This window comes from Anopheles arabiensis, chromosome 2, assembly GCF_016920715.1.
Source record: "Anopheles arabiensis isolate DONGOLA chromosome 2, AaraD3, whole genome shotgun sequence".
NCBI classification, from domain to species: Eukaryota; Metazoa; Arthropoda; class Insecta; order Diptera; family Culicidae; genus Anopheles; species Anopheles arabiensis.
This window is the reverse complement of record NC_053517.1, coordinates 70,773,384-70,794,063: the sequence shown is the minus strand read 5'-3', so window position 1 is coordinate 70,794,063 and position 20,680 is coordinate 70,773,384. Positions and strand designations below refer to the sequence as shown.

The 20,680-nt window shown below is 42.4% G+C and overlaps 1 protein-coding gene across 2 annotated transcripts in view; it reads left to right on the top strand.

The window, feature by feature from the left end:
• LOC120896256 (dendritic arbor reduction protein 1-like) overlaps nt 1-11,153 on the top strand; it is a 105,871-nt gene extending 94,718 nt beyond the window's left edge. For both annotated transcript variants that reach the window (XM_040300245.1, XM_040300246.1), the window contains exon 7: nt 8,387-11,153. In XM_040300245.1, the coding sequence (XP_040156179.1) occupies nt 8,387-8,574 (188 nt within the window). In that variant the 3' untranslated portion in view covers nt 8,575-11,153. The remainder of the gene's footprint in view (nt 1-8,386) is intronic.
• Nucleotides 11,154-20,680: the final 9,527 nt, after the last annotated feature.

Sequence of the window (20,680 nt, the reverse complement as noted above, 5' to 3'; positions counted from 1 at the left end):
CGCAGCGAACGCTAGCAGTGAGCGTTAAAGGTGGAGTAAAACGGGTGTACGAGCCGGGATATGGCGTCTTCCACCCATCAGCGCTTCCTTCACGGCGTTTCTCACTTCCAAGGATGGACATCGCGATGAGGTAACCCGTACCTACGGCCAGTAAGCTCGTTATGTCAATGTACGCTTCCATTTTGACAGCTCCGTTCAGCAAGCCGCTCGCGAAACGGGGAAGTGGAGGCAATGCAGCTGCATCTAGTAGTTAATGTAGCAGCAGCAGCACCCTGAGCAACAATAAAAACTAGCGAATGAAAACGACGGCCAAACCGTGGCACACGCGAATAGGCTAATAATACACCAGCCGCCAAGGCAAATGGGATCGGATGATCTCGTAGTCGCGAGAGAGAGAGCGCTCTGGACCACCGCGGTGTCACACAGCCCCGCGAAGGGGTGAAAATGCGACCAGGTGAAAGAGAGCGATACGTGCATTTGAGCAGGAAAAAAGTTAATTGAAAAATTTCCTAGAATTCAAATTCATTTATATTCGCGAATAAATTTCCATTCCAATTACGACTGCTCCATGTGTAGGACCGCCCTCCGACCGCCTCGTTACCGCGTTACCGTTCTTGATTTCCATGGCCAGGGACACCACGGTAGGGCTGGCATGTTTCAACCGGTGTGCTACCGTGTTACCCGTGCCGGGTGCATTTCTCGTCCCCCAGCGAACCATTTGGCCATTTGTTTATTTTCTCTCCCTTGCCCAACATCTCGCCATCAATGCTCCCGTGTGGCTAAGTAGTCGCGTTTTGCCATCACCATCATCATCGAGCCCCGGCATTGCTCACGGCTATAGAGCGAAAACAAGACAAACTACCCCCGAAGGGGTTTGCGCTCTTGGCCACTGCTCGTCGGCAATATTTATTTGGTTTTAAATCAATTTAGCATACGTAAATGAAGACAAATCAATAATATCGAGCCTTAAAGGTAAACAAAGCGAAGCGTCAACGCAAATCGAACGAAACCGAACCGTTAACCCGGACGACCGAGCCGCGCTGTCTGTGAACAAAATGACATACCAGGAGGAGGGCAACAAAATGGCTTAGCGTTTTCATTCCCCCCCTGTTGCTGATGAGAACAAAAGTCCTTTCGGCTTCAGGCAAGTGCAATTAATAGTACTCAACCTATTCCGCATGTTCCTGTCTGACACACTGTGACTATTGGTTTAATAAACCTACTAAAAACGATGACGATGACGGTCAATTAGCATACCTTCCACAAGGAGGAGCCCTGGCCGGTCACGTCGCGATTCGACACGAGCCGCAATTCCGCCGACCTGCATGTTGCCTTCCTGCCCTTCCCCGTACCCCATGCCACCAGGGCAGCATTTCGGTATGCCGGCATAACCACACGCTGGCCATAAATCTCTTTGCCATCCTGCCCGTGTCCTCGCCTGTTAGCAAGATATCGATCGAGTGGACCCACTTTCGGTGGCTTTGCAGTGGCTACTTCCACTTGCCGGGGCTATTAGAATCGTTTGCTACTAGCCGGTGGAGGTGTTGGAACATAGTGGAAATACCAGTGGGGCGTTTCAAACATCCGAGTGGTTTGCTAACTTTTTGATACTGCCTTCACAGTATTAGGAAAAAGTACTAAATTTTTATTTAAAATGTGTCTATTAATGCTATTTGTGAAGAAGGGTAAACGTTTTTGGTGTTTCTTGGCCTTGTTAAAGTATCGTTTTACTAAAGTAAAAATATTATAAAAGTAAAAAATATGAATATTGAAGAAACACAATTATTTTTAGAATTTGAACTCAAATTCTTGATACCAAATAAAACTTGGTTTATTAAGACATAATTTAACTTAGTTCATGTAGCTTTCAAATCTCACATTCTTGCATAGTACTACTTGGTGACCGCCATCATTTATGTCTCTTGCGAAGCTTTTTTCCTCAATCACGCGGAATTAATTACCATAAAAACAATGAAAAGCAATTAATACCAGCCAGCATTTCCAGCTCGTCACTCATTCTTTCGCACCTTCACCGCACACATTTTTGCACCGTGACCAGCAGTGCTGCCTAGATTTGGCACCTCGACAGAGTTATTCGCTCCGACTTGACGAAAGGGCAAGGAAGCCGGGTGGAACATTTTTCACCGTAAATCACGATACTCACCCATTCGCTCCTCTCAGCCCAACCTGAACCACAACCGCAATCGACACGATTCGCGTATCGATTCGCGTACGAGCCGTTTGCGTAGGATCTAAGTGGATTTTTCTAATGCTAATTCTTGGATTGATGCGTGTGTTTCTTACATGAGGCTGCCCGGCTTAACGCTTCAAACGTTTCCCATACCACCCTCCCCTCTCCCTTCTTCACTGTTCATCGATTTTGGCGTGACGCACTGCTATCACCCCGTTCCACGCGTGTACCCTTGGTGTGCTGGTGGTTGGTGAAGTGCGTTTGTTTTAGGTGAATAAAACCACATGCACAGCACACGACATATCCATCCACCTCGCCCGATGTGTGCGCCTGATATGCGTGCACATTTAGCAAAGGGGGTGTGCACACGTGTAGGTTGTACCGCAAATCACCAACGTTGCGGGTCCGACAGACGGACGACGGTGGAGTCGCCTCCAACAACGGTCACAACAACGGCCCAGAGGCGTGTTGATTACACATTGCCCAAAGATGATTGATGAAGCCTGGCAGGGATTTTACCTCCCACCAGTACGAAAGGGGGAGCTGGGGCCGGGTTGCGGAGGGGAGAGTAAGGTTGTCGATCTGGAACCACGCACACGTTCCCTCATTGCGCCATTATGCTTGCTGCTGCGATTTAAAATATGACCACAATGAGCGACCCATGTAATTGTCTTTTCGACGCATTAAGGGTCTCGGGGTTTGGTTGTTTTGGTTTTGGTGCAGGATCTACCACCTACAGCCTTCGATATGTGCTTGGTACGTCTTACTCAGCTGAAGAAACGCATCCCGCAACGATGCCAGGATAGCCGGCGTGCAGACTGAGTGATGACAGGGTGTTGCTCAAAAGCGTTGATCGATGTCAGTTTTGACGAAATCTTCGCAAACCCTGCTAACAGCCATCTCTTACTCGATTACTCACGCTGGCAAATTATTAGCTATCGCACCAAACCCATCCGCAAAACAGTTCCGGTGCTAATGTATTCTTGAGCGAAAACAGTCAGCGTTAGTGCAGAGGTGTTACTCTGGCATTTACAGCTTGGTGCAGTCGTCGAGAGCTTTCTATTATTAGATGGCTTGCGCATTTGAGTACCGCTTCTTGCATCAACCCTGCACTTCTGCCGTATTGACCGCCGCTCCTCTCCTGTCTACACAATACTGGCGACGTACGATCATCGACGATATTGATCATCGAAGCACTCGATTCACACTGTATTACAACACACACTCACACACTCCCTTGTCCTACGGAATTCTAGTCTGCATAGTGCGATTGTTTGATGAACGCAACAGAAAAAAACATGCTCGAACAACAATCAAGATCACATTGATCCCGTTCGCCGTTGCGCGATGTCAAACGGTGCGACTACTAAGCCTCGAGGCTGTCAGGGTCTGCCGCGTCGACTACCTCACCGCTTCTGAGCAAACATTCCTGTCCTGTACCGAGCTGTAAGGCATCGACACATACACACAGACACACACATCCTATGAAAATCTCACCGCCATAAATCAAACTTCCTCTTGCCCGGGCCGCATCTGGACCGGTCCAGTGCTGGAAGATAGTTTCGCAGTCTGCTTCCTTGGTGCCTGGCCAGCCAAAGGCGAGCAACGCGCTGCCCGCTGGCACAACTCTCTACCCAAACCTTACATTCAGGGATGCCTACCGAAGGCCCCACAGCGGGGACTCCGAACTAGCTTCTGCAATGATCTTGGCGCGTCAATTGCGCAGCAACACAGCAGCCAGCAACAGCGCCAAGAACATGAATCAAGTCATCTCCGGCTCATAAAGCGTTTGGTGACGGGTCACCTGGTGGCTCGATTTGCAGTCAATAATTCCTTGTCCACCTTACCACCCTGCCCAGTGGCTGGCTGGGCGCTACATCGGCGTGCCCTACATTCCCGGCCGCTTCGCTGCACCACACACTGGCGCAACACCATCGGCGGAGATCGGCTGGAGCTAGGAGCCATTCCCCTAACCAAACCCCGTAGCAACCTGGCTTTTCAAGGGCCTTCACTTGACGTACGCATTCGTGCACGGTGGCTCCCCCCGCTCGCGTGGTCCAGTTTAGAGTTATAATTTCCAATCATAGTTTGATGAAATAATTGATTAATCATTATCATTAGCGCATGTACCAACCGAATGGGAAGCGGTACCATTTTAATCGGCGAGGTGTTCTGATCGATTACAAGTGATGTGATGACGCCGTGGTCTACTGCGGAGGACGCCTTCGGTTCGGGCTGGGACAGGAAACCTTAGCACCAGACTAATTGACATGATCGTGCATGATTAATCAGTCGTACAAGCTTAAGAATTGTAGTGAATGATTAATTACCGCCTGAATCGCCACACGGTCGAGGAAACGAAAAGGTTGAACAAACAAAATTAGCTTCTGTATTACTTTGCATCTATAATTGATACGTACCTGCCCGGGTGGCTCGCGTTCTATTCCACCACGCGCGTTCTTAAGATGATCTAGCAAAAAATAAAAGTGTCTCAGCAACAACTTGCAATAAGTTTATGCACAGACACTGCAGCCGTTGGCTTAAGATGCTCGATATTTTGTAGCTGTTATTATACGACACACATGTTCTAGAATAAAGTGCATATCTTCGATGAACTGTTGCACAAGAAACCCCTTCCCTAGAACGTGCGTTACATAAGGCGCTTTGTTTAAGCCATTATGTAACACACGTGTATTCCTGTGCCGATGGGAAAGTGACATTTTAATCCCGACTTGCTGCAAACATGGCATTGGATGATAAGATTTCACACTCCTTTGCTCATATCCATAAGCTCACCTTTTGCGGTTCCTGATCGGCTTTTCCTGCCATTTTCTCCCGCAACGGAGCATGTCGCGGGATGGATTCTGTAACTTTTACAACAGTCCATCGTATGTGCGGTTTTGTGCGGGTTAGTGATGAAATCGTGAATTTGCATTAGAAAATCATTTGTCATCTTTTCTGGCCGTCCAGCCCGTAAGCGCAATGCGTTGTACATACCCACAAACTGTTGTGGAAATGTCAAAGTTGAGCGCCGTTCCGAATTCGTTCCGCAGCACATACGGAGGTGTCTTTTATTTTTTGCTTCTCCGAATGCATTGCTGCATTTCTGACAAACTTTTTCGCACATGATGCAATGCCGTACAAGACGCGCATTGCCCCCGGGGGCCGATCTGGACTGAATGCGCTTCGTGCGCGAAACCGTGCGGTACGCCACGTCAGCAAACGGTAAGGCGCTCGAGCGCTCCCGCTAACAACTGCAGATGGCTGATCGGTGGATGGATCGGTGTGTCGGATAAGAAGGAAAAACACACTCGGGCGATGCTGTCACCCACGAAGCTCACACGCTGGTGCCACTAACTCCACCGGGAGACTGTTGCCATCTAACGCCAGACACATCCCTATGGCAACCCCCGCCGTAACACTGTTGCTCATAAATAATACGCTAAAAATTCTGAAGAATCTTCGATCTCGCTGATCGACAGTCGAATGCCGTAATGGGTGATCAGAGGTTCAAACGAGTAGGTGATGAACGCACGGACGAAAACCAAACTCCCATTCTACACTGGCATCCACAAGCTGTTCCGACTGCGCAGGGTCGGTAGTTTCCAGCACTTCATTTGTGCCGCAAAATTCGTTGCACTTTGAATCGTGCCCCCACGATAGGTCATAACGCGAAACCGCTTTGCGATGTGCAGGGAAACAAAAAGAAACACCACGCAAACGATCACCGCAAAATATAATCGATAATCGCGATCATAATTATTATTCAATTATTGAACGAAACATTCCTATTTGTATGTGTGTGATTTTTTATTCGTTCGTTCTTCTTTCTTCGTCTGCTCCCTGCCTAAATCCCCACTCTTCGCTGCCGCTGCGACTTCGGTGGCATGTGAAAACTGCGGCGTGCGATTGCCAATCAGCATTCGCGGAGTGTTTTGTTTGCATTAGTTGGCGACGTGATTGAAATAAGTTAAATACTCACACGCATAGCGATCTGCCCCTTCCATCAGTGCAGCGCATAATCGCGGCACCATCATCATCATCATCATCATCATCATCAATTCGGTTCGTCGCTAAAGTTGCAATACCTTGTGCGACGGTGCCAGGAACCAGAACCTGCGCCATAGATCGGCGCGTGTAACTGTGCAGTGATTTTTTGCAACATTTTCTAAGTACCCCTTGGAATTTCTAGCATCGATTCTATCCGTTCCTCCACGTCGGCCAATCGTAGCTGAGTGCATTTTCGAATCAATAGATGGTCCAGCTTGAAGAATGCATATTGAGTATCTCGTTGACAATTTTTATTCGAATATATAACTGAAGCAGCTGATTGATATTGTGCTGTTAAATACATTATAAAGAATTGTACAAAGATTCCTTATTGCACATCCAAATACAGAGTAAGGGATATTTCGCTCGTTTCTAAAGAAATGAAATAAATAGTTTATTTTAAATCTTATTCATAATTTTCTTTTCAATTATTCTTGCCTTTGAATCACACGAAAACTCATATTTGGTGATTATGGTGTCAAAGTTGAACATAATAGGAACATAGTTATAAATTTGATTGGGATTATCCTCACTGATGCTCACTGTAAATAAGATATTTGACACACTTTGTATAGTCTTAAACATATGATCTGTAATAGATTTGCGGAATATTAAAAACATTGCTGAGTTACAGGGATCACGACTTACTTGGATTCGGAGTTACGTGGGTTAGAAAGTGTCTCTGATCTTGAAGCAAATTGTATCGATTTTAACACATTAAATGTGAAATAAACATTGATGCGGTCGATTCTTAATATTTAAAATGCGATAACAGAAGTCAGTATCGTAGTCTATAAATAAATTAAGATCTAAAATTACAACATAAAGCCAAACTAATACATTTTTGAACTAATATTTTACTAAAAAAACATGACATTCAAGTGTATGCTGATGCCTTCAGAACGCATTAGCTGGTCGATATATCAGATTACACTTGGGCAGATTACGAGTAATTCGGTTCGCAAAATTATGTGTTTCATTTCTTTTTTTATTCGAACATAAATAATTATTTGAGGAAACTATTTTTTTTCTTCCGTTTAATATTTTTAATATTTAATCATAAATGTTATGACATAGTCAAATAAAAAATATCACTTTGTGGTGATCATCTTTAGGATGAATTAACCTAGAGCTCTTCACATCTGATTGGCATAAAAAATATGTTTTAGTTTGTCTTTGAATGAAATAACACGGTGTGTAAAAATATATTCACCGTGTAGTTATTATTATTCCGATATTGTGATAGAAATTGCATGTTAACAATGATATGCTATAGCAAATATAGTTCAAAGAAAAAGATTTAAACATCAAGACAATTATTTACGGTACGTGTAAACAATTGTTAAAACAGCTTAAAATCATCATTAAAGATGGCATTGTACCATTTATACACAGTAAACCCCTACAAAGCATCAAAAGACACTAAATACCTGTGATTCCTCTTTATACCGATTCCCATCGTACACTTCATTACCATTTGATTGCCCAACATTCGCACCACGTGCACTTTGGGCCACTTCTCAGCATCCAACTACGGACAATGATCCCTCCAAGGTGTCCAAGCGACCATTAACGGTCTGTGCAATCTTTTAATAATCCCATAAATCCAACATCCAAGCGAAGTGCCGCATACACTCCGTACCTGGCATACGGTACCGTGCAGGGTCATCGGTCCAATGGCAAAGCGAATGGCATCTCTTCGGAGAAAATGAAACCGAAACAACATTCGCAAACACCAAGTGCAATTGTCCTCCAGAATGGGACAACATTGATACTCCATTTGAATTCTTGCCGTGCGTCTGCATTCAGCGCTAAGTTTACGTGGGCTTGTGCAACGGCGGCAGTCTTCCTTCTTACATCAAGAATAGCATCACGTCGTCAACCCGAATCAATGATTCGTATCGATTGTCTCTAGCTCGATGTCTTGCGAGCCGCAAGTAAAAGTGACACGCAATGTGTTTGTGTATTTCGACGATGATGATGAAGGCGACATTGATAATAAAGCTAGAAATTATAGACATCAGTACAGGCATGATTGGGTGATCATGTCAAGTTCTATTGTGTTTCCTTTCCTAGCATTTCCTACCCTCGGGTTATTCCATTCAAATTAATGCATCATTTCGTCCTTCTCCTTTCTACTTTCAGGTGAGAAGCCGTACACCTGCCAGTGGCCAGAATGCGAGTGGCGTTTCGCAAGATCCGACGAGCTGACGCGTCACTACCGCAAACACACCGGCGCCAAACCGTTCAAGTGCATCGTCTGTGAGCGCAGCTTCGCCCGCAGTGATCACTTAGCGCTTCACATGAAGCGGCATTTACCAAAAAATAAGTAATAGTTGATAAGCGTAGCAGATTTAGAAGTTTGTATATCTGTTTACGTCTCCGTCAGTTCTCATTTCTTTCGGCCCAAACTTGCCGATGGTGACTCCGCTGGAAACAGACGGAGCAAACTTTCTTCATAACGTACAAAACTGTATAGAGCATATGTATTTTCCACCCACTTGAGCAACTTCCTGCCCAAAATCAAACAACTGTGTCAATCGGTTAACAAACAACTTTTGAGTACGTAAAACATGCTAATGCCTCTTTAGTATGACTCCTCCACCGAATTAACGCAAGCCGATCCGTTAGTGCAGCTCACGTACGTATGCTTACCATCGGCTCGATTCTCGCATGAGGTAACTGACACAGTCACCGACGGTGTTAATTATCTTTTTCTCACCAAACACCCATGCTATGGTCTGTTAATTTACAAATTAAAGTTGCTCTTCTGCAATGCAATGAACTTGCCACCCGCACTATTCTGTGCGATACCGCTCGCAACCGACAAACGATAACAGTTTGCATCAATATTTGTCGAATGATGCGCCATGTCCGATACCTAACGGATTCCTCCCCAACTTGCGTTCCCAAAATTTGCGTTCACAATAGCAAACTCTGGACAGGCCTTCGGAGCTTTGGTAAAAAATGATCAAACATCATTCACAACAATACAATACTTATTTTCCACACCCACCAACGCTCGAACTCGCTGGCACACTTTCCATGTGGATGTAAAAATATTTTTTTGGAAAAACTAACAGCACAGCGTAACATTCGTATTGTTGTGTAATTTGAACCGGAACCCATTCACTGTGACCGTAGTTCGAAATTTAACAATAAAAGATCACCCACATCTTGCATTTCGCGTCCAAAACGCCTACACCTGCGAGCAAACAGATCGGTTGTGGAACAATTAACTAGAACTGGATCGTTAATTTCTTGCTCAAATGGCTTCAAATTTCAATATAGTTTACAGAAGCACAAATATATCAAGGTTTGAAAAGTAACCAATTGAAATGGGTGGAATTTCTCTCAAGTCAATATTGATCTTTGAAGAAACATGAGTCATCAAACTAAACTCAGTACATGAGTCCATGACATAAAACATGTCCCGAAAAACTAAACGCCTTGCCAGTGCTAAAAAGTACTATATTCAAATTTGGTTTGTATTTGCTAGTTCAAATTAAACGTTTCAAATCTAATGAAGTTAATTTGATTGATGAAGCTGCAAAACGGTACTTAATAGTTTGTAGTATAAATTTAAACGCGTAGTAATTATGCTAAACATTCCAAGCGCTCTTACAAAAAACAACGCTAGCAAAAGAAAAACACTGACAAAAACTAGCAGTCACTATTAATGCATAAAATATGATTTTTTTAAACAACACTTCCCGAAAACAAAAGCGCTCTATACAAACTGATCTCAATGCAATCACGTTTCGAACCTAAACAATCGTACAAAATTATCCTGTCTCTCTATTACCCTTGGCATCTCTTGCTCTCTTGCAAACCTTTCCCCCTATCCATGGCCTTTTCTTACTGAGCGTTAGTGATAGGATAGAATTACTTTGTATTTAATTGTGTTTTATTTTACCTACTCCTTTGCTAAAAAGTGCTACCAAAAGGTTAGGATGTTTGTGCAGAACATCCTTCAAATGTTACCATACACTTTATTTATCGAACAATTTTAAAGTACTACTGTTAACTTAAGACGATCAAACCGATTTTTAAAGTTCGACCAGAATAGCACCAGCACTTGCGTGATCCTATTAAGGTAATTCAAATTACAGTATGATTACAATTTCTTAGCGATAAATATTTGTAAATAGGCTTACAGATCCGGCTCAGCATTAACGTACTTACGCAAATGCTTCCCCAAATTAAGTGTGCATCGTTTCGGTTCAAGACCGACATTTGTGTGTTCTTAAGTTGCCATTAGTGGATAGAGGGGATACGGAATCGTGATGAGCACCTTGACTAATGCATCAAAATGAACAATATTCTCTTTTAAAATGGCATTTGCAAAAAAATCAATCTTTCTTAAACAGCAAAAAGCAATCAAGTACAACCCAGAGATCACAGCGAATGAGGATAAAACAGTTGAACACTTCTGCTGCCGAGGGCCTCGAACAAAGTATCATAGTATTATTAATCACCTCGTACAACCGTGTGTAATCATCCTATGTATAGATTAACGTAGTCTATTGGTATGTTTATTTGTTTGTTTTTTTTTATTGCTGTTTTAATTTGCTAGCCACTACCGGAACGGAAAAGAACCGTTTTAAGTTGAAATTTATTTCACTGATTTGCTTCCCTATCATACTTTATGCAACGCTATTGTGTAAGTGTTCTTTGGATAGTTTTAGTTTACTTCAATTATTGTGAGCACAACTTTTCGTTCATTTGTTCTAAACAAAACACGTTTGATCCTTCATTGCTTACTGTCTATTTTTTATGTGTATTATGCGTAAACAAAAACCAACTTGGTAAAAACTATACCTTATAAGCTAGCTGTGTAAGTAAATCGAAACGAATCGAAGAGCGTTTGTCGCGCAATATGTTTCAACTTTGTCTCAAATATATAAATGTTTAAAAGAACTTACGTGTTTTATTTAGTCTGTATTGCCTCCGAAGTATTTAATGCGATGGATAATATCACACTACTACGACTATTTGAATAAAACAAGCAAAGTTTTATCACAATTTCCAGCACACCTACGCAAAACATTATGGTTGCAACAGACATAACCAGAATCAGTTGGTTTGTATCGAGCTCCAATATTTCAAATACAGATATGTTGTAGACAATCGATTTAGAATTTTTTCTACTTTTTTCATGTTGAACATTGTACTTAACCAAATTTCATTGAGAAAAGGTAATAGAATAATTTTATTCTTTTTCAAACAACAAGGACTTTTTCATTTTTGCAATATGGCAACGCCTAGGCTTTTCTACCGCTTAACTCATTTTTTTTTTATTTATTTATCAATTCGTTTGGTAAAATGTAGATTGGACATATATAAAATTTAACATAGACATGAGAGCTATTGTTGTTTCTCCGATCGAAAAGAAAGATGCAATTTGTTCTACAACAGGAGGCGCAAAAGTAAGAAAACAATATTTATAAAAATTAAAACCTGTGCAAACTAAAACCTAGCAATCGGAATGTATCAGTCTTCTGAAACTAGTGCATAATGTTAAGAAATTTCTAGCATTTTTTTATTAATATTTCTTAGCTATTACACTTTTTTCTATTAATGCCTCAAATAATCACGCATAGGATTTTATAAAGTAAGTGTTCCTAAAACTTATCCTCACATGTAAAGCTCTCTCATCGTATGCATCGAAAAAGGTCATCACTGTTCTACTGGACAAATGCACTTTGAAACAAAAAACAACTGATCTGACATTCATTCTCGTAAGGGTTATGCCTCAGTTCCTCTATCACATTCAAAAAGGTACGTTTCCACATCGCCCGGAGGTATAATAAAACCCTCCTGCCTTAAATTGTTCATTCACTTATACTGCGCACACACAGACTGGCCTTACAGACTCAAGCTGACCCTTAAGCTCCAAGCACCCTCCCAGCTCTCCTCTTACGAAGGTTTATGTTTGTCATAATCATTGCTGACTGCGATGCACATCCTGCTGCTGGTGAAAAAGTAAACGGCCCGGCCGAGTGAAATGGGTGGCGATGGCGAAATATGGCACGATCGCAACGCAACGCCACGCGCACTTTCCATCCGCAATAATCGCTTCATGATTCTGGCAGCATCTCTACATCTCAATATCGATATCGCTACATCGTAGTCGCAGAACGCAACCCCGGAGACCTCTCACTCTGCCCCGGTGTATTCGGTGCCATTCGGTCCGACGCGGTCCAGACCGCCCCCACGCGCACAAGGATAAACAATTAGTGATCTTCGATCTTATTGTGTTTTTGCTCAAAACCCGGCATCGTGTGTCCAAAAGCCACAACTTTATGATGATCATTCACCGCACAAGCATACGTGAAATAAGGTATTGGTAGGTTTGGTCGTTTTCCCCCCTTACACTACAAGGCGGCCGCTTTCTCGACGGCACTGCGAACTTTTCGATCGTTATCGACGGCGTCCTGTCTATGGGCCGTAATAAATGGATGTTTGCGATCTTCATCATGCGCCCGGATGGAACGTGCACCGGCTGAATGGCTGGTGCACACGAGAGAGAGAAAAAAACCCTACAATTTAACGTCTCGTGTGGTTTTGTGCTTACTTTTTGCATTGTTTCAGGAAAGTGCATCTTTGAATCTGTGAAATATTTAGTAAAGCTTCGATATTATTTCTTCTCATCCATTCTTTTAATTCAACAATAATTCGGCTGTATGGAAAATATTGCTCAATTCCTACACATGTTTCAAAGCAAATTTAAAATCTTATTTAAATATAACTTAAAGCATCATTACATTCCACCAATATTATGCTTTGTTTGACAAAACAATATTCAGAAACCCTCTGGCGATGCAATGTGTCGTCTCTCTTCCATTGAACATAAAAAAACTACAAATTGTTCCACACAAACATCAATAGCAAAGGTGTAATGCAACAAATCGAAACAAAATAATAATAATCCATAATGATAGCGCCGATGATCGTGCCATGATTGCTGGCTCGACGTCATCTCGACACTGCTCTCGTGTACGTGTGGAGCAGATCGTTTGTGTACGATGCCGTGGCAAACAGCGAACCAAACTGGTAACGTTCTGTGGCGAAGCGTTGCAAACCCCTTCTATCGTTTGGTCGTAATTGATTTACACAATATTTTATACGGTACGAGCAGAAAGGAAATCCTCATATCTTCATTTGTTTACGATTTTTACGATAAGTTATTTCTACACCATCGAAAGCTTTTCGGAAGAATACAGCACTGAACCCCGAGCGTGACGATACTGTTGGTCCGCTGCACTGCCTTTCGTTAAGCTGGGAATTTATTTGTGCATCTTCCTTCCGGCCATTTCAGCACGCTCGGAGAATTTGTGTTCTTCTTGACGTTACGAAAGAGTCAAATGGCGGTGAGGAAACATATGGGAAATGATTCCCCTTTTTCCGCAAGGCATGCAAAAAGGGATACGATGGCGCTAAGACCTCGATTTACGACTGCTGACCGCTGGAAGAAATCGTAAATCGTTCAGAGAGCAAAACAAACAGCATGTTTGGTGGCTTATCTGCTGCTGCGAAAGGTAAATCGGTTTTGTAATGTTGTTAATAATGGGTACAGGAAATGATGTGATGCGTATTAATTGAGCCAATTCTTTTGCATCTAAGTGCTTTTCGCGCAAAACGGTTCAATCAAGTATTTCACCCAAAGTAACTGTTTGAAATGCATTTTTTTTTTTGCAGAAAAAATTCACATTTTTGCGACGTGTTTTCGTTTTGCAGCTTAATGCATTTCGTTGCATTGCAGTCGCGTTTGCATACCGATGTGCTCACGCCAAGGATGGCGCAGGCAAACTAATCAAACACTTTCCGGCCGATGTTTGTCTTAGAGCAAAGCATCTATTGCGAAAAACAACTTAATCTCTCCGGTGTGCTTATTACGATTTTTTGCTCCCTTCTTTCGTTTATCTATTCGAAACTGACAGGGCCTTTACGTGCGCAAATACACTTCATAAACAAACACCATCAGTCAGCTCAATGGCAGCTTGTCTCCTCCGGCATACCTTAAGCAACGACCATCCGCGCACCGCCCGATCTGAACCATTAGAAAACCATCGATGACAGCTGTTTGTTGCATCGGTATGCTTTCTGCATGCACTCATAAATCACTTCACATGATCATCACGGCAAACAGTGGATCCCATCCCGGCAAACGCGGCTCACTAACTCGCTGCATGCACACAGAGTGGCTACTGTTGTGAGCAAGGTTGTCTGCCGCAGTGGGCAGAAGCACCAGTCCATGCAGCGATTGCAGCGCGAAATCGATGGTCGTTCGTCCGGTGCACGGTAGCCGTGAACACGATCACTATCGGCGTACGATGGGCAGACGGGGTGGACGGTTTGATGAGCAGTGATTTGTACCGTGTTTTACTAATGGCTAGGTAATGGGGCACTAATATGCTGGGCACTAATGATGCTGAGTAAGCAGTCGTAATCAGTTAGACGATAAGCGTTTATCATTACTTACGATGCGTTGATTTACTTTATCATTCTCGAAACTGGATACCGCAAACTAAAGGAAATGGCAGGAAAATGTTTGAGAAATTGTGAAGACCATTTTTATACCACTCGTTCAAAAACATACTTAATCCCAAATAAAAAAGATTCAGTGATAAAAAAACGGAAAACGGACTGGAAAAGTACAATCCTTAGCTATTCGATGGAAAAAATCGGTAATGCAACCGTTGAGTAATTCATTAGTTAAAACATAGCCCCTATTTAAACATCAAACGCTTAATTTAAACACAAAATTTAGGTTGTAGGCTATAGACCCTTTTGAGATGAATATGATCAACCAACAGTGCGCATCAATAATTAATTCGGTCACAAACAATTAAAAAGGTATTATGATTTGATATTCAAATTCCAAACGGTGGATGAAATTTTAAGATCCTTGCTGTCAAACCGCCTGTCCCTAGTGTGCAAATAGTGTGCTCCAGAAAATATGTTCCAGTCTTGCGATACAAATCCGCAGAATTTGTATTTGTATTTCACGTTCAACTTATCAACCTTAATTGGCTCAATAAGGTTCTTAAATTTAAGTTACATTTAGTAATTTAGTAGCGGATAAATATGTACTTATACTAATCTTACCTAAGTGCTCGGTATCAAAACACCTCAAACGATTCATTGAAACAAAAAACATTCCTAGATGATTTAGAGTATCGGATATGGAGTTTATAGGATTGTGAAATACGTAACATGTATTTTGACGATCTACTAATAACAAAGAACGAAGTCTAATAACTAATAACAAAGGCGCTACAACCGCTTTGCGGTCTTGTAGACCGCTCACGGTCTCGCGTCTTCGTCTGCCAATCCGTTATCCCGGCCTGAATTGCAAGCGCCTCCACGCCATCCTGCGTATTTGAATATTGCAGCTGATCAATAGATCAATATCACCAAGTAATATTTTCGCACAATAGAAGGCTTGATCCAAATCTCGCTTATTTTCGAGAGTATCGATCCCAAATAGGAGACACCTGGCGTGATATGTAGGTATAATACTCCTGTCGCTCCAGATTGAGGTGTCGAATAGCATAGTGTGGATTGGTTTTATCCTATTATTCCAGACTTCAAAATAAGGGCAACAAACTACAGAACAGTACTCTAAGACCGGCCTGGCTAAACTGACATTTCGAAGTGTGTTGCGTTTTAATGTAGAACGGGTCAAAATCCTTGCATATTTTAAAAATGAGACCTAACGTCTTATTTGCTTTGAATATCATATTTTCGAAGTGTGTTGTGAATCTAGAGTTACCCCTAAGTCACAAAAAAAGCTCAAACATTTTCAACTTGTTATCATTGATGAAATAATCACAAACTAAGGTATTTCTATAACGACAAAAAGAAATAACTCAACATTTATCAATGCAAACTGAGAGAGCATTCCAATCGCACCTTTTGATGAAAACTGTTAGAGAGGCCTGTAGGTTGATCTGATCATCCAGATAGGAAACACATGAGAATAATTTGACATCATCAGCAAATATTAAGAAACTCATAAGTACGCCATATAGAAGAAAAGGAGCAATTACTAGCTTGTTGAGCAGTGTGGCACACTAAATATCTTATAGAACCAGAATCCATAAACCAGACAGATACGATGGCGACCAGATTAATAGAAATAATATAAGTTATAATATATAAGATCAGGAGCTTCAAAGGAAGGATAACTATATCTATGCACCGATAATCATGGACGATTATTGTCAACTTGGCCATATCACTCTGAGCTTGACCTTAAAGCTATGCATAATTACCAAGAGCGTTTATATTCTTCGCCCTGAAAACTTAATAAAATAAAGAATAAAAGGCTCATGTATATGTTTTTATTTGTTTTTTTTTTACTGTAAGATGTGGATCATTTACGGTTGTGAAGCAGACGCGGTTTAGGCAATTGGTATGAATCTTTCGTTCATTGTCCTTCATTTAATTTCATTAAGGTTTTTTTTAACACGTGAATGTATATTATTCTTGTAATTAAGATGTGACCTCAAATTTGTTTTATTTATTTATTTTATTTAAATTTAAGACTCATATTAGATATACTAGGCACTTTAGGCTAATTGGCCAAAAAAGTATAAATACAATTACAAATCGCGAATGTTGGTTTACACTGCCAAACTTAAGGTTTTTTTTTTCGCAATTCGAACGTTTTTGAAAAAAAAACTTGTTTGTTCTAGTCTTTTAAGACTCTTTAAATTTTGACATCCGTTGTAGTAGAGTTCTACATTTTTTGAATTTACCGTATTTATGTCAAGAGTAATAAAAGCTATCTACTTTCCAAACGCCCTAATTTGGCTTAATGGCAATGCGTATAGTGCTGCAAAGAATGATTACTATGAAAATACTAATACGCCAAAGGAAAGGCAACAGAAACGTTCATTGTTAGTAATTTTCAATAATTTATTAGAGAAGTACACAGGTGTACCGATAATAAAACTGAAGTAAACCAATGTCAAATTCAAACCAACTCTTGAATATTAATGCATTTTAGAAGTTGTCAAATACGTACCCAGAAGTATAACTTAACATACTTACTTTTACATACTTCAATATAAGTTTCAAATGTAACAGATAATGTACGAAAGCAGTGATAGTTTCATTCACATTGAATTGCAGTGTAAAATGGCGAACCAAAACAATTTTGTCACTTTTGCCAACAGCCCATTCTCGCCGCCATATACTAATTATAAAGCTGCACTTAATTTGATTAATAGTCAATATTTTACGCTTCCCCGCTACTCCAACCGACTCGCACCCGACCTGACACCGACCCCATGCAGTCCGGCAGCCGATGCATAGCGGAGGTTGTAATGAATATTCAAATTAATTTCCTATACCGTGTATTATCAGTGCGACCACTGCTAGCATGGGGCAGGTGTTCGGGCGATCAACCATCGCCACATGCGGCACACACACACACACGAAGCCGTCAGCACACATACGGTGAGCTGCAGCAGCCCTGAGACTTTCGTGCGTGCACGTTTTAACAAGAGTAGCGAAATGTCGAACCTGCACGAAAGCTAGAATTAAGTTGTAATCTAATAATAAAAACAAAACACAAACTTAATGCACGCTAATCTGCCCCCTCGGAGACTTCCTACTCGCCTGGAGAGAGCGAGAGCAGCTCCGGGCGAACCGGCTCCGGTTGGCCACGGGGAGCCATTCGCCCTGTCCTGTTGCCCTGTTTGGCTCACCTCGACGCTGAAGGTCGTATTTTGCGCTAGTAGTTTTTATTTTCTATTACATTTGCACCTTATTTATTGGTGTCTCCCTCATCCCCTCATTATCCTCCGGCGTTTCCCTTCCTGTTCCCCCTAAAACCAACCTGTACTCGGGCTGAGTCCAGCAGGCCGTGTGGTGGCAAGCAAGCATAAAATGGTGCAATAGGGCTCACGTTCCGATTCGTCAGCCCATTCCCAGTGGGCACTCTCTCGTTTTGCCGTTTATCGATCGCGTACGATCAAACACATCCATTGATCGGAGGACGTACTGTAAATGTTGCCCGAACCCTAAAGCTCAAATGAAAAATGTCAAACGGCAACCCTTTTGCAGAAGGAATTAATTTTATTAAATCATCACCATAACCATGTTAGCATTGTTACGGATGGTTACGGTGGTCGTCAAATGTTACCCCGCCGTTTGTTTGCCCGAGGCTACACGAAAGGAACACCAACAGCATCACTACCATCACCACCACCACCACCACCACCACCACCACGAAGGAAATCAAGGGTCTGTTGCATATGGGTTGCTTCCGTTCCGTCTCCGGCTGTGACGAGACCCTGTTGCTATGTAGCCGAACGTGTGCTCACTTGGCAAGATGGTTTGCGGCCTCAAAGGTAGCTGCTGTTGCGAGCATGACTCCATTTCTTACGCCGCACTTACGGGTCACTTGGACATGCGAAGCAGTAGTCCTTGGGTTGGAATTAAAAGCAATGCTTGTTTAACATAGGTCGCGCCAGATCTGCCATTTCTCGCTCACGAACCCGTGCAGCGGTTCCTTCCCTGCTGCCCTGTTGTTGCATTATGCCATCACCATTAGAACCACCGATCGTAACACCAATAATGGCGGGATCGCATCGCTCTTTTATAATCGATGCTATTTGTTAAGTGTCTAGCGCTTTTGATTGAATCTAGAATGTACAATACATCAACGTTTTTGCTACAACAAAAAAAGCACATCAAGCTACATGAGCCTTCTACCGCTACCATGAAGCGCATGAGAAATTTTAAACCTACCAACGCTGAGTCGATCCTGTGCATCCGTCAGACCAATCCGTCCAGTATTCGTCGCACTGAACAAAGCGCGCTCGCTGCAGGCTATTCTACAACAAGGTTGCATCTTTAGCTTTCAGCAACATCATGTGCACAATTTTCCTGCTTCCTTCTGTCTGATCTCCCCCAAACACCCCGTCCCTTACACCCCGTGTACCGTTTGGTCATTTCGCAACCTACGCCTGACGCTAAACGATCGAGAGTGAGCGATCCGAGCCCACGGTTCACCTATTTCTCAATTGGTCCACCATAAATTACGATAATAATAAATAGGTAAATACGCCGACGGGGGCCGCGTCTTTAGCCCGGCTCGAGTCCGATAAAGCTTTATGAGCTGCATAGCCTACCAGTATCATGGTGGTCTCGCAGCGCTTAAACCGTTTGTAACGACCCGTCACCGGAATCAGCGGTACGAAGTGCATGCACTTTTAGTATGATCCAGTGCATATATTTTGGATTGCAAATAGCATCTAAATAGCTAGAATAGCTCATTAAAAAGTATCGTACAGTATGTTGCTGATTAGGCACTGTAAACTTCTATGCATCGTTGAATCGATCGTCACTGCATTAGCTAGGCAAACGGCAATGTCTTACAGTAAATGGACCTAATTGATTTTTGTACCTTCACTGTGGTCCGTAACGTGACTGAAAACGGGCCAGCCGCTGATTACATTCAAGCAAATGGTTGAAATAAACGAAAAACTACTCGTACCATTAAGCTAAACACCCATCCGACCAAGGAATTTAAACTATGTGCATCTTGAGGCAAGAGTACCTCTCGAGCACAACAACAAGTGCAAACGTGTCGCAGTAATGTTTAATAGCGTATCGTAAGTCGCAAAGCAAAGATTTGTTACGTATCGATCCCGCTGTGTGCACATAATTTGCGTACGCGCCTCCGGTACTGTTGACGCTTTCACAAAAGCGTCCGGTCCACCGGTACAACCACTAGCGCCTGCCCTGTGTGTAGGACGCAAAGATACGCACTAGCCCTTGCGCGAACCGGGCGAACCTCCTTAAACATTCATTCTGCGGTGGCACATTAATCTTTTTAAATTGACTTTATCTAATCGATTTATTTATTATGCTTTATAGCGCTGGTAGTGCATTTGCATCCCGTTTAATGCAACGCTACTAAATCTCACCACTTTCACCCCTCCAACTGTACACCGCACGTTCTACGTTCGTACCTTTAGCAACTGCACGGGCACCGTACTCGTGCCTAATCTAGGTGCCGTCTTTCATCTGCTTTCGTCTTCGGTTTGCATTATCTGTTTTGCTTCACCCGCCACACAAATGACCATTCATTTTGACGTGCTAAAGCATCCTGCGAAGCAGCATGACTCGTTACCAGCCTAGCTGGGAAAACGAGTTTGATTAACACGTAAATCTGTTAAAGCTGGATTGATAAAATCTTAACACCCAGACTGCTACCATCCTGTACCGTACTGGATTGATACATTTCGTTTTGACCGTTACAGGAAGATAGCACGGTGCGTTATTAATCTACTCTTCTAAACCTGAGTACAAAGTATGGCAAAATATTGTTTAATGCACTTGCCAGGTGTTAATGTTGCATTCCATTAGACCTTGTTATTCCAGATGTAGTAAATGTTCAACTACATAGTAAAATAAAGT